Source organism: Silene latifolia, chromosome 5 (genome assembly GCF_048544455.1).
Source record: "Silene latifolia isolate original U9 population chromosome 5, ASM4854445v1, whole genome shotgun sequence".
Taxonomy (NCBI): domain Eukaryota; kingdom Viridiplantae; phylum Streptophyta; class Magnoliopsida; order Caryophyllales; family Caryophyllaceae; genus Silene; species Silene latifolia.
In genome coordinates this window covers 2,069,245-2,084,272 of record NC_133530.1, presented here as the reverse complement: position 1 = coordinate 2,084,272, position 15,028 = coordinate 2,069,245, and the positions used below count along the sequence as shown (strand labels likewise).

The 15,028-nt window shown below is 34.4% G+C and overlaps 1 protein-coding gene across 1 annotated transcript; it reads left to right on the top strand.

Moving 5' to 3' along the window:
* Nucleotides 1-636: 636 nt before the first annotated feature.
* LOC141656355 (homogentisate 1,2-dioxygenase) lies at nt 637-6,255 on the top strand. The gene is made up of 9 exons (XM_074463218.1): nt 637-955; nt 3,138-3,368; nt 3,647-3,726; nt 3,911-4,078; nt 4,274-4,449; nt 4,616-4,685; nt 4,788-4,942; nt 5,190-5,273; nt 5,790-6,255. Exons 1-9 carry the CDS (start codon nt 741-743, stop codon nt 5,982-5,984), a joined length of 1,374 nt encoding a protein of 457 aa, XP_074319319.1. The 5' UTR covers nt 637-740; the 3' UTR covers nt 5,985-6,255.
* Nucleotides 6,256-15,028: the final 8,773 nt, after the last annotated feature.

Sequence of the window (15,028 nt, the reverse complement as noted above, 5' to 3'; positions counted from 1 at the left end):
GTTTTCGGAAATAGCATGGCCTCATCACAGGGCTGCAACGCTCTCATTCTGATGCTGTACTATTGCACCGTCCGAGACTCGAACCTGAGCGCCTTGTTAAGGTAGATTAACATAAGATAAAGTCCATTCTAATCAAATTGTTTGCTCAATTTGGTAAGACTGCCATGTCATTAACTTTATCTAATCCAATCCAATCCAATTAACTTTATCTAATCCAATTTGGTAAGACTGCCATGTCCTGGTCAATTGTTGTCCTTTGGTTTTGGCACAAAGACGAAGAAAAGAGAAGGGGACCAATTACTAAATGACAAGTGAACCAAAATGGAATAGGACAACAATTGGCCGAGAGAGGAGTATTAGATTAGACATCTTGATACGCACGGAAGTACATTCTTATCTGAATTGAACTAAACCGTGAACTTGTAAACCCGAATAAAAAACTATCAATGAAGTAAACTTAAACGAACCAAACTTGAATATAAAACTTGAACTGAACTGAAACTAGATCTAAAATAATAAACCCCTAATTAATGCACCCTATACAATGTATTTAAGATACCGAAAACATAATACCATCTGATAACACCGTCTCATTATCGTTACTATAATAGTCTAAATCTAACCATTATTAAACTATAAAAACCCAGAGACGTAAATTAAGTTCACTCCACCAAACATATTTTTCTTGTCATAACGTGCAAGCAAGTCCAACTGTTTACTCCCACCTTAATCATCTAAAAATGGCAGAAAAATCCGAATCTCCGACGGAATCTCCGGTGAATTTGATGGAGAATCTAAAGTATCTATCTGGGTTTGGTAACGAGTTTTCATCGGAAGCCATGGATGGAGCTTTACCTCAAGGTCAAAATAATCCACTTATTTGTCCTTATGGTCTTTATGCTGAGCAACTTTCTGGTACTTCTTTTACTGCTCCTCGTAAGCTCAATCAACGAAGGTATTTCCTTGATTAGTCTTGTTTAAAACCGTCTTAACTTTATAATCAAGTAGTTGTAGACTTGTATTGCAGCTAGTATTAAATGAACCACGTAGCAATTAGCATAAAAAGAATCCGTCTTATGCTCAAGACTCTCTACTCTTAAATGAGATTTTGTGGTATTTTACTATTAGTCTTATTTAAGACCGTTTTAAGTTTAGGATAAGGTAACTTTAGCTAGTATTTTGGTTTGTTTCCTTAATCTTTCTATATTAAGCATGTTTTTTTAATCTCTTAGATCAAATAGTAATTGGCCAATTGGGTGATTATGTAGATGACAGCTAGATTAGTCGATAAAGTTACCGTCTGCATTAAAAGTAGCTTACTTTACTCCACACAAGGAAAAAAAAAAAAAAAAAAAAGGAAAAAGCAAAACTAGTAATAGTTTGACCTTTTAATCAAAGGTTAATGACTTTTAGGGTGTGTTTGGATAGCAAAAGTGGAGAGAAAGGGAGGGGAGGGGGAAGGAGGGAAGGGAAAGGGAGAGAAGGGAAGGGGAGGGGGAATGGAGTGTGGGTGTTTGGATACAATTTCTCTCCAAATCTTGCCTATTGTGGAGAGATTCAGTTAAGCTTGGAGGAGGGAAATTGGATCCCTCCAAATCTCTCCCCTTCATTTCCCTCCACCCTCATTTGTTATCCAAATAAGGAATTTTAAATCTCCTACTCTCCCTCCTTTTCTTTTCCCTCCAATTCCCTCAATCCAAACACACCCTTAGTGGTCTCGAGTTTGAGAATGCAGCTGTGTTAAAACTCCGGAGTTTTTGCATACGAAAAAAGGAGGGAAAGGGAGGGGAGGGGGAAGGGAAAGGAAGGGGAGGGGGAATGGAGGAGATGATTTTCTCTCCAAATCTTGCCTATGTTGGTGGAGAAATAATTTGTCTTGTAGGAGGGAAATGGAGGGATCCATTTTCCCTCCCCTCCAAATCCTTCTACCTTCATTTTGCTTACCAAACAATGGATTTCTCATCCTTCCAATCCCCTCCCCTCCCTTTCCCTCCAAATCTCTCGGTCCAAACACAACCTTAACATCGTGAAATGAAGTGCTAATGCACCAGTTATAGCAAAAGAAATTGGTGAAGTATGAACTTTTGGGATGATCGATAGTAGGCAACTTGAAATTTTGTGTGATTAGAAATCCAGGATTGTTTCTTTGTTTAGTTGAGACCCAACTATTATAAGGGTGTGTTTGGATAGCGAAAGTAGAGGGAAAAAGAGGGGAGGGGGAAGGAGGGAAGAGAAAGGGAGGTAAGGGAAGGGGAGGGCAAATGGGGAGTGGGTGTTTGGATACAATTTCCTTCCAAATCTTGCCTATTGTGGAGAGATTTTGATTTGCCTTGGAGGAGGGAAAATGGATCCCTCCAAATCTCTCTCCCTCCATTTCCCTCCACCCTTATTTGCTATCCAAACAAGGGATTTTAAATCCTTACTCCCCCTCCCTTTCTTTTCCCTCCAAATCACTCAATCCAAACACACCCTTAATATTCCTATTACGCTCCCTCACTCAAATGCCCGTTGGGCTTAAAGAGTTGTTAGTTGTGCACCGGATTTGAACCCGTGACCTTCGGTCACACTGACTCTGATACCATGATAGATGAACCAACTCAACCAAAACCTTAAGGTGATGGTTGAGACCCAACTATTATAAATATTCCTATTAATTGATGCTGTTGAGATTTTTGTGTTGATTCAGTCCTATTATGGAGTATTGGAGTTTACTCAGTGGTGAGTGTCTGATATTGACAAAATGAGGAGAGGGTTTACTACGGAGTACTCTATAAACCGAGGAGTTGGTCTTCCTGACTTCCTGTTACCAATTGGTTTTAGGACGACACCTTATTAGACTTATAAAGTGGGCTCTCACTCCTTTTCATTAACACGGCTTAGGGCGTTCATGAATTAAGCGCCTTATGATTTTTGGATCAAAGGTTGATCATTGTACACGCTTTAAACCTGTGGGCGGGTGGTTGGGGATGTGAAGGGTTAGACCGTTAGAATCCTCCTTGAACATTTGTTCCTAAATCCGAAACTGAAAAAAATTCAGAACTATGTTATGCATGCATCTGCGAATTAGTACTTTTGCCTCGTCATCTTTGTGCTTCGTGGTGACAGAGTTACGTGTTTTTACTGTGTGTGTGAAACAGTTGGTTTTATCGCATCAAACCTTCAGTTACGCATGAACCCTTCAAGCCTCGTGTCCCTGGTAATAAAAAGCTTATTGCTGACTTCAACCAGTCAAACTGCTCGGCCAACCCGACACAGTTGAGGTGGAAACCTGTTGATATTTCTGAAAATCCTACTGATTTCATTGATGGGCTACAGACAATCTGTGGAGCAGGCAGTTCCTACCTCCGCCATGGATATGCAGTTCACATGTAATTGGTACTTTTTCTCTTGTTTTGTTTTTGCAGAAAAACGTATATTTGACCGTCTCATCTTAACCTTATAATTAGATGAGAGATGCATAAGAATGGATTGGTCAGATGATCTCTTATAAAACTCATTCTCGTTCTGGTTATTCAAGTTTTTCATACGGAGCATCAGTTTCATTATAAAATTCAGCTGTCGGGATTTGGCGTCAATAAAACATTATATACTTGGCTAGTTTAAATTATGCAAATGTAAGATTGGTTGGTAATGGTTACTCCTACAGGTATACCGCTAACAAATCAATGGACAACTGCGCCTTCTGCAACGCTGATGGTGACTTTTTGCTTGTCCCTCAGAAAGGAAGTGCGTACAATCTTTCTATTCATTATGTTCATATTCCGTATTTTGGTACTTGTAGTATGTTATTCGGTGAAGGACTTGTCTTAGAAGCTTCTTGTGTAGAAAAATCTGCATCGAATGAATTAGATAGGAAAATACGTACGAAGCTTGAATATAACAGATGGACTGATGCATCTGAAGTTTCCAGGGTTGTGGATCACAACAGAGTGTGGAAGAATGGAAGTCTCTCCTGGTGAAGTTGCGGTTGTGCCTCAGGGATTCCGTTTTGCTATCTCTTTGCCTGATGGTCCCTCACGTGGCTATGTCGCTGAGACTTTTGGTACACATTTTCAGCTTCCCGAACTGGGTCCAATAGGTAAGCTTTTTCAACTGCTATTTAACAGTAATTGTTGAAGCAGCAGTGAGACGATGTAATTCTTGTCACGTAGTTGCTTATATCCGATCCCTCTACCCCGCTTTGACGCCTTGGGCTTTTTCCCTTAAAACAGATTCATGCAAATGTATTAGGCTTTTGGTAATCTTTCTAGCAAATGATTGTCGTTGCATGCAGGTGCCAATGGTCTAGCTTCTTCAAGAGACTTCCTTGTTCCCACGGCTTGGTTTGAGGAGTCTCTTCGTCCAAACTACATCATTGTACAAAAATATGGAGGGGAATTATTTACCGCGAAACAAGATTTTTCTCCCTTCAATGTAGTTGCTTGGCACGGTAACTATGTTCCATACAAGGTAATCGTCCATCATCGTGCCCAGCCGGCCATAATAAACCTTTACATAGCGACCGGCTCAAATACCAAACTTGTTAGGCTACTGTCATAGTATATGTATCAAATTAATAGCTTACGGCTTGAAGTATTTGCAACTTTCAAACTGAGACGTTAACTTCTGCTTGCAGTATGATCTGACTAAATTTTGCCCTTACAATACGGTATTGGTTGATCATGGTGACCCGTCCATCAATACAGGTATCCTCACATAGTCCTTTAAATAAATCTAACGGACACAAACTACGTTTAGTCGAAACTAAGGTCTAACCTTGTATTTGGATGTCTGATGCTGTATTACAGTTCTGACTGCTCCAACAGATAAGGCAGGGGTGGCATTACTCGATTTTGTTATATTCCCTCCAAGATGGCTGGTTGCTGAACACACCTTTCGGCCTCCTTATTATCACCGCAATTGTATGAGCGAATTTATGGGTCTTATTTATGGTGGTTACGAGGTATTTATTCTTCTCTTGTTTCGGCGTTCAGGGTAATATTTCAGTTTCCGTTATTTTGCATCATTTGGTTTCTGGTACAATAATTCAGCAATTGTTTTGTAATTCGGTTGATACGAGTTTAATTGATCGAGGACGATTTTTCTGACAGTGGATTTCTGTCAAATAGATTTCTAATAAATAGATTTCTGATTCATTTTATGGGTTTTGATTATTTCAAATAAATTTCTAATTTGGATTAAACCTGCAGGCAAAAGCTGATGGATTTCTCCCTGGCGGCGCAAGTCTACACAGCTGCATGACACCACATGGTCCGGACACGAAGACGTTTGAGGTATTCTATATTTCACTTTGAAAAATCTCTTACCCATACTCCCTACATGTCATTCATTTGTTTACCTTTTGATTAAAATACTCCTCACAAAAAATAAAAAAAGGTAAGCAAATGATTGGGACGGAGGGAGTAATAAACAACGACCTGAGTGTATGAAAGGCTGCTGCTCGAAGTTGGTTAGAGGCCTAACCACGAGGAGTTGTTCCGACAACTTATAATGAAATATTTTTATTTTATTGACTAGGTATATCCCCTACTGACAGCAGGCTCCGTATGTCGCTTTTATGTTAGATTTCTTAGTTAGGCCCAACTCGACAGAATAGCAAAGAATACTGATCTAGATGCATTCTTAATAGTTAAATTGCCTTCAGTACCTCGAAGGAGATTGCCCCAGCTGTCGGTAGGGGATAGTACCTCGAAGGAGATTGCCCCAGCTGTCGGTAGGGGATACTCCTGGTCAACACTAAAAAAAAAAATAGTTGATTTTGTGTAATGCTTCTTGGTGTACAATGACAGGCAACTATTGCGCGCGGGGAGAATGCAGAACCACACAGAATAACCGATACCATGGCTTTCATGTTCGAGTCCTATCTTATCCCTCGTGTTTGCTCGTGGGCAATCGAATCTCCCTTCTTGGATCACGATTACTACCAATGTTGGATTGGGCTTACATCTCATTTCCGAGAAGAGACCCGTTCTAAACAAACCTAGGCCCATCAGTGATTCAGAATAAAACATAAGCTAGTAAGCTTATCTTGGGTATTTCTTCTACTCTTGTGTACATATGTAATGACAACTTTTTTATCTGTTTAGTTTAACTAGTTGGTTGCCCTCGACCTAACGGTCGCGGTATCCGATTACGTTAATTTGATCTTTATCTCCGAGATTAAAGTTGTAATTGTCTAATCTTTAGATTGACTTATGTTGACTTTAGCATATTGCCTATTTAAAAGAAATAAAATTATTTTAAGTTAATATTGAATTTTAGCTTAATTTAATTATATTTGTCCCGTTTAATAGAATCCGGATCGATCCATATTGCAAATTGGGTGTTGAGAAGAGGGAATGATGGAAGTGTAGAGGGAAAGGGAAAGTGTGAGCAGGAGGAAAAGAGAAAGGAAGAAATGTGAAGGATGTGTGTTGTGGGCGGCTGAGATTAGAGGAAGTAAAGGATGGACGGCTAGCATGAATCACTATTGCTAAGCACTGTTCATTGGAGATACTATTCCTAAGCTACAGTAAATCGACTTCTTACATTTTAAAGGAGAAGGAATAGTCAGTTTCGGATTAAAACTTCGCTGGTACTTGGTTGAATCCTGACAACTCGTCGATCAAGAATCTCAACGTATGGGGAGCATGTTAGAAAAATCGTTCTAATTTAATTCATTTTCACACTAAGCACCAATTCTATTATAATGTCGGAATTTGTGAGCGATCATCAATCGTATCACCGGAATGGGCTAGGATTCTCTCAATTTTCTAAAAGAAATGAAGGAGTTCATTTTCTATAATAGATTCATTTAATACATCATTTCACTTTCAGCTCATCATTCATTGATTAAAATTGTGACCGTTCGATCGTTTTATGATATTATGGTCGCTGAAAGATAATGGAAAGAAATAGAGACGGTCCAAAATGCACCTGAATACCTCAACAGTGAGTTCCACATAACTACCTCGGCTTTATTAGGGGTTGTGACTATTAACGATCTTATGTAGAATCGTCTTACACAAACGATTAAATGTCTGGAAACTTTTTCTACACTCGATTAGATTAGTGATGTAACCTAAGATTAGTTAGTTTGAGTAGGAGGTTGAACAAAACTTTTTTTTTTTTTTTTGACAGCATAAGGAGAATAACTTACAATATTACAAAGTAAGCTACTCTACTAGGTAGCACTAGAATCCCGATAACAAAATCTAGCACTACAAAGCCATACCTAATGGTTACATAAGCATTATTCAAAGCTAAAACAACGTTAAGATACACTAGATCGATGGTAGGATGGAAAGAGACGGAGGATTGGCCATGAACTCCCGAACCAGCTTCAAAAGCACGCTTGACTTCCGAAAACCTTTGACACATATGAGTCGCAGAGCGGCAATTACAAGGTATACTTCCACTCTTACGAAAAGAATGAAGAAAGAAAAAGAGATAAGCAAGACGACGAAGTCTGCCTTCAGCGGAGATGATTATAGAGTAAAACGGTCTCATACGTAAGACAATTCATTTCCTTATAAAATTATTTGTTTTTTGCTAATAGATGAATTGTCTTTTTACAATATAAGACTGTCCTTACACGATAACTACTGTTTAAAAACATGTTTGCCAAAAGAAGGTAATGTATAGTGTATACTAGTGTTAAGAGTAAGAAAGATGATGAATAAGATCAATCATTCTAAATGTTGGGTCCTTGACAATAACGACTAGTAACTATCTTTGTTCAGTAACGTCACTAAATTGAAGGGTATTGTAAGATATTGAGGAAGATACACGTATTATTATTGGGTTATTTTGCAGAATGATAGTGATAGTCTCATGGTGCACATGGGTGCACCCTTTTCATCTTTTGTCATTTATATTCATAATAATATTTTCTATGGTAATAATTCCTTTTGGCAAGACTAGATAAATGGACACAAAAAACATATGTCAAGAATCCTCATAGTCATTTTCGTGAATTGGATTGAACGAAGGAAGTAAATTTTGTTTCACAAAATCTCATTGAAGACGGGGAATATCCGTCACAAGCTTGTGACGGATACCGTTTCCTCTCACAAAATGCCCATTGAGAGATGAGAGGTGAGTGAGAAGCGTGAAGGTCCACCTTATCTCCTCTCCCTTTTTGTGAGAGGTCACAAGCTTGTGACGGGATTAGCCCGTCACAAGCAAGACTAGCTGATTTTGTTTAGGTTGATGTCTTTGGCTATAGTCATCTGCGTGAATTGGATTGAACGGAGGAAGTAATCTTAGGCTCTGTTTGGCAAAACTACCTAAAAAGGTAGCTGAACCCTGAAAAGGTAGTTGAACCCTGAAAAGTTAACTGAAACCTGAAAAGGTAACTGATAAGGTAGCTGAAAATTATGAGCTGATAAGGTAACTGATTATATAAAAATGTGTTTGGCAAACTAGCTGAAAAGGTAGCTGATTTTGGTAAAATGACGTAAAAGGATATGAAAATTATTTAATATTATAGAATAAAGGGGTAAAAAATGGAAAATAAGTCATTTCAGGTACCTTATTTCACCAAATAAGCTACTTGTCAAACACTTGCAAAAAAATCAAGTAGCTGAAATTTTGGTCAAATAAGCTACTTTGGTCAAATAAGCTACCTAAAGTGTCGTGCCAAACGGAGCCTTATTCAGGTTAATGTCTGTGAAATTAAAGGGTTTATAATACATAGATTCACTATATCATGTGCCGAAATTTCACTTGTGAGACTTTGGAACGTTCTTGAGTTCGACTTAAGACTTTGAGCCATCGGTCTCTGATACTATGCAAGAATACTCTAGTAGTACCTCATTTGATTGACAAGCAAGGTATATGAAAATTATCATGAAACTTTTCATGCTCAATCAAAACACATTTTACCAACTCAACTCTTATGAATAGTAAACAAGTTTTATGGATTATAAATTTATAATCTAAACTCTTTGAGTACAAGAAATTCAATGTTAAACTCATCAAGACTATCCTAACAACATTTACGTTTGTTCGAGGTAATTATAAACATTTTTACCTCACAAGCCAGATAATTGTATTGTACGTTCTCACAACTCGTTTCATGTTAAGAAGCATAATAATACACATATTCATTTATTCATATCACAATTTGTGTAACCTAATTGGTCGGTTGGACTCTCATCTGTTTATTTGACACGTCTTGAATTAAAAACTTATGTCGACTCAAAATTTGTACCGAAAATAAACATTACTCCATATTTACCCCTACATATCATCTTTCCCTTTTGTGTAGGATACTCCTAGAATTTATTGTGATCTAAACAACACAATGTAGAAAATTAATTTTAGGTTAAAATTCGACAATAGATCAACAAAATAATGGACATTGTTTCTTATCCAGAAAATTTAGTATTTTGGTAGACAATGATGGTTGTGCCCCCAAAATTATTGGTCTTCACGTGTACGGACCTACGCACTGCTTTTGACCCGTTTCGGATATTCGGATTCGTTATAGATTCGGGTAATAAGAGTTAAGATTACTTGTTGGAGTTGAAATTTGATAACTAAAAGTTCATGGACGAAAGTAATATAATGTGTTGCATAGTAATTTTAAAATAAGCATTTTTCTGTAAAACGGTTTATAACGCAAATATTATTATAAAATTATGTACTCAATACATGTTTGAATAATTTTAAAATTAAGTAATACTTTATTCAATTATATGCAGTAAAATAATTTCCTGTTCAGCTTCATTCGATTCAGCTCATCTCTTCACAAATTAACTCACGCTTCAGTTTCATTCAGTTCAACTCAACTCCATTCAATTCAGTTCAGCCGAAAAGAACACGCAACATAACTTTTTTTGGAGTAAAGAGAGTCATAAGGACGATTTTAACGCTGACAAAGTTAAAATTAAGTCATAAATACCACCTCTCATAACTTACCAACTATATTAGTTTATTTCTACGTCACAAAATTAACTTGTAATAAACTCGATTTTATTGTTAACACGGATTAGGTATAGTAATAAACTTAGTTGTAACTTGTAAGCATGGAATAAAAACCACATGCAAGCCCTTCAATTTTACGTGCACTAGCAATCTTTATATTTATTAATTAATTAACTTTATATTTATATTATATTTATTTATATTAAATTAGTGGTATGAACTTTTAAGAGAACATAAGCATATGTCAGTGATAATGATAATAGTGGGACCCCCAACATAATGCTAATGTTCCGCAGTCATGGTAATGAGATCTACGCACAAGTACACCACCCTAACACTAAGCATATGCTCTTCTACTTTTTATTTAACGGTATATGATTGATGAGTACATGAATATGCTAAATTACATCTTACTATATTCCAAATTATTTTCATTTCAAGTCGGATTGGAACTAATATAGTTGCGAGGCGAATTTTCTGCAGATGTCAGTTAGTTTATCTGATAAAAAATCATGAAAATGAGGTGGTATTTGTAACTTATAAGTTTGGTTCAAACGATATCTGCAATTCAGCATCATATTCATCATTGTGGCTAAAAACGTTGAATGTATTGCGAATATTATCTTGTAAATTTGAATAATCATTGAAAACTTATACTCAAGTATTTTGTATGATTACAATTAATTGTATACTAGTATAAATCTCGCGCACACGCGGTTTTTTAGATAGGATATTAGAGCATTTAACTATTATCTAATTATATTTAACTTATTTTAACTCCATTTGAAATTTTAATATAGAATAAAACTTAATATTAGTAATGTTTTGTATTAAAAGATAGAAAAAAAGAAGATTTAACACTGTTACTCTATATAAAATTGCTGAAACTATTTTGTGTGTATCTGTGTTATAATAAATATACTTATGTATATATTAAATCAAAAAAATTACAAAATTTAAATGTTCACTTTATATAGAGTAGAAATAGATATTAAATTAAAGTGTAAGAAAAATATATATTATTGGCAATTTTTTCGTTTTAGAAGTAAAAACAATATATGAATGCTCTTATCTTGTAGCAGGTAGTTATTGTATGTAATTAATCAGTATTGGCCAGTTGTAGGCATATAAATGTGTAAACGGAATATAATTATATGGAATTACGCAATTTGGCCCAATTGTAGATAAGATATAATGAAGCCCAAATATGAAATATTCATTTAGGCGGGAAAATATTAGAGTTGGCTTATTCTTTTAGTTTAGTGGGGATAATATCAATGCATTACGATGAAGATTACAATAAATTATATTGTGCTCATATAACAGTTTTATACAAAATCAACTGAAACGTAAATAAAAGAGTTGTTCTAATTAAAACTGAAAATAGTGTAGAACAAGAGTAACAAGGTGGCTTGTAAATTGAATGTAGCAACTTTTATCATCATAATCATTATATGTGTTTCTTAAGTACGGCTATAATCATAATATTTAACTAACATTAACTTGATGGAATGAAGCTACCAAGAAGCTACATACTTGTACGAAATAAGAGGAGAGAAGGAATGTAATTACCATAAACAAATAAAATTCCGATTATCTCCCTTAAGACGGAAATATCTGTTTTATAGCTAAAATGGATCAAGCACTCCACTATTTAGATAAATTGGACATCTGACCTTGTTTGGTAAACAACAATTTCATTTGTTTGGTAAATGACACATTCTGGTTGCATATTGATCGAAATTTACTGTTTTTGAATATAAAGTATATTCAATTTATACATGAAAATAATATAATTGTCATATAATTTGCTAATTATCAAACACATTTTCTTAAATCTTTTAATTTAATTTAATTTAATTTAATTTAATTTAACCCGTTTTGACTGCAACAGATATTTCTGTATTAAATAAGAATTTGTGAATAAAATTAAGAATAATAATTTGGTATATATAAAAATAAATTAAGAATAAGAATAAGTGTAAGAGAGAGCATGTGAGATTGATTTGGAGGGAAAGCAAAGAAAGGTGGAAACTTTAGAAACAAAACACATGGGAAGATGTCCATTCATTCCAATATATTGCACTCTCGTGAAACACAGCTCATCAACTCTCTTTGTTATAAGTCCGCGTAATCTCACTATATACATTAACGAATATACATTTTTGAATAAAGTTTTGAATAATTATATAGACTTGTTAGATCGAATTTTGACTTTTGATTTCTTTTAGAATATATATTGTGATGGAAATTATGATAGAATTTGATTATATATGAAATGTAAAAGTGTTTTAATCGAAATTATTTAGTTACAAGAATAATGATCCGTATAATTCAATTTGATAATAGGAGAATGAAAGCGTATGTGGCTCAAGTCATGACCGGACTTAGAAATAATGCAAATACGTAGCCATCGTAATTTTACTATAAATACCAATTTGTTAAAATAAAGTTGAGTAAATGACATAAAAAAGGAAATATATAAACAAGTTTTAGGCAATTTTTTTTCTGGCTTAATTTAAGCTCATTTCAATTTAACTCAGCTCTATTTAGTCCAGTTAAGCTTCAGTCAATTTAGTTCAATTTAGCTCAATTCCATTCATTTTAGTTCAGCTCGTTTCAGTCGAAAAGAACATGACCACGGAAGAATAAAACCTTTAGATGGGGAAAAGGGATTATACATCCAGAATTCCAGATGCAAATTTAACTGCCTAATTTAACTTGCATGTATTGCTCCATAATTTTAGTTACATTGTAAAATTTTTGAGTTTGATGTTACGTGAAGGAGTTAATTAAGAAACATTACATTAAAATTCATAAAATTTACAACAAAACTCGTGAACTTTATTATATAATTTAGAAGGTATACCACTAGTTGTAGTGTGAGCTCAGAACGGTTTTAGACGTGTATATTTTCATTTTCTCTAAGTGATGACGAGGTATAAAATCATATATGATGAATTAAATGTATATGAATAAATGAATGAATGAAATCATGAATGCAATATATTTAGATCAAGTCACACCACATTCTCTCATTTATGATATGTTTATAGCTCAATTTAAGATCTACAAAACTCTGAATTACGATCAATATACCATGCTCTCTCACACATGGTATTACCAATCATGGTGTTGTCAGTTGTGGTTGGGATATTGCTACATTTTTTAAATTATGTACGGTTGCTCATTAAGTTGTCCTTATGCATGGAAGGAGGAAATAAACAAAATAAATAAGGAGTAAATTATATGTTTCCGAGCTCTTTCTTTTTTGTATAATATATGTATTTTTTTACAAAAATAATAATTTAATTAGCTAGTAAATAGTTGTATGTTTATGTAGCAATTTATAACGAAAAAAATGTGAAAATATCATCCGTATTTAGACCATCTAAAAGTAAAAGTGAGAGTTAATATTATAATTACTGATTAACATATATAAGTATTAAAAGATTGTTATTTTTCAAAAATATTCAATTATTTCTTTAGGGTAAATTTTTTTAGAATTGAAAGGAAAATGAACGAGCTAAAGCAATGTAGCATATGTTTTGAACAATTACTAGGTTTTTTCATCAACTCAACCCTTTTGCCTCGTAAACTAAACGAAACATTATTTGTAGAAACTTACAAAAGCCTAGCTCGCTAAACCTTCCAGTCTCGTTGATCCACGTGTCTGTGGCAAATTTTCAAATTGACTTTGATTCATATATATCCCAAACTCGCATTTAATCACATCTACTATTTATAACTCAATATCGCTATTCAATTCAGATGTAGCCTAAAGTAATAAGATGTCTCCAAGATCGGTCCGTTTTTCTTAAGACCATTGCTTTTGGTCTGAAATAAGACGGGTAACATGTCATCATTTTACAATAAAATGTTGTTATTTTCTGATAACATGTTACCATTATTGTTCACATCATTTTCAGGGTAAAAATGACACATCTAGTCATAACATTTTGTGAATTAATTGGTTACATTTTCTTAAAAAATGGCAACATTTTATCCGTCTGACAAATAAGACCAAAAGTGTCGGTCTGAAACAAGAATTTGTGCTCCAAGATAAACTATGATTAATACAACTACATCAAACCCGACCTCAAATCAGCCGACCCGACTATAATTAGGATGACCCATATGCCGGAAAGGGGTCACGTAGGCACGTGGTGGCTGGATTTGTCTATCATGTTAAAGAAGGAAGTGTGGGAGGTAATTAAATAAGTGAAGACTTTCCGGTTTAATTAATTTAAACCATTAACTACTTCTACCAAGCCGGTTGCTAGCTGTCTCTTCATTCCTCATTTCCTCTCCCATGTGATCACCGGCCACCACTCTCCTCCCTATTTTCTATCCATATTAATAATTGATCTTGTGTAAAACGGTTTAACGTTTAAGCACGACATTTAATTACTGAAAATAACTAAAATTAACTAAAACTGTAGTAGTATTTTTGTAAATCTATGGTAAATTTATGTGTTTATGTAAAGTTGACTTATACAAGAATTTGTTAATTTCTTACTTGTAAGGATTTTAATTTTTTTTTTTTTAACAATGTAAAAAGTAAAGGCTCGTTGTCTGTTCATTTAAATTATAACAATATAAAAGTAGTTAAATAACATCAAAATTATTGTGATTTTTTTTGTATGAGTTATGAATCTCTTTTCTCTTCTGATATTAAGATGAAACGATGTAAATCTATCACCTCGATATTTATAGGATTCTTTAGACATTCATATAATTATAACTTTGTTATTGTTGTAACGATTAGAATCTTAGATATTTCGAACTTTTTAATATTTCTTATTCAATTATAACTACAAATAACTTAGGGCTAGTGGTCTTATCTGGTCTGACTTCGAGCTAAACTTGGTGGTCTCACCAAAAAAAAAAAAAAAAGTTGCTATTACAATTTACAACATACGCCCATATAATAGTACTATAGTAGTAGTACATCTTTGATGTGTCATGACTCATGAGAGATAGTACCCATGATCTGAATTCGAACACCGCCAGCACCAAATTACCCTTACACCTCTTTAGCAAAAAAAAAAAAAAAAAAAATCCCAAAACAATTTACAATACAACAATCAAATCCATTAAATCTTCCTTTATTTTTTTC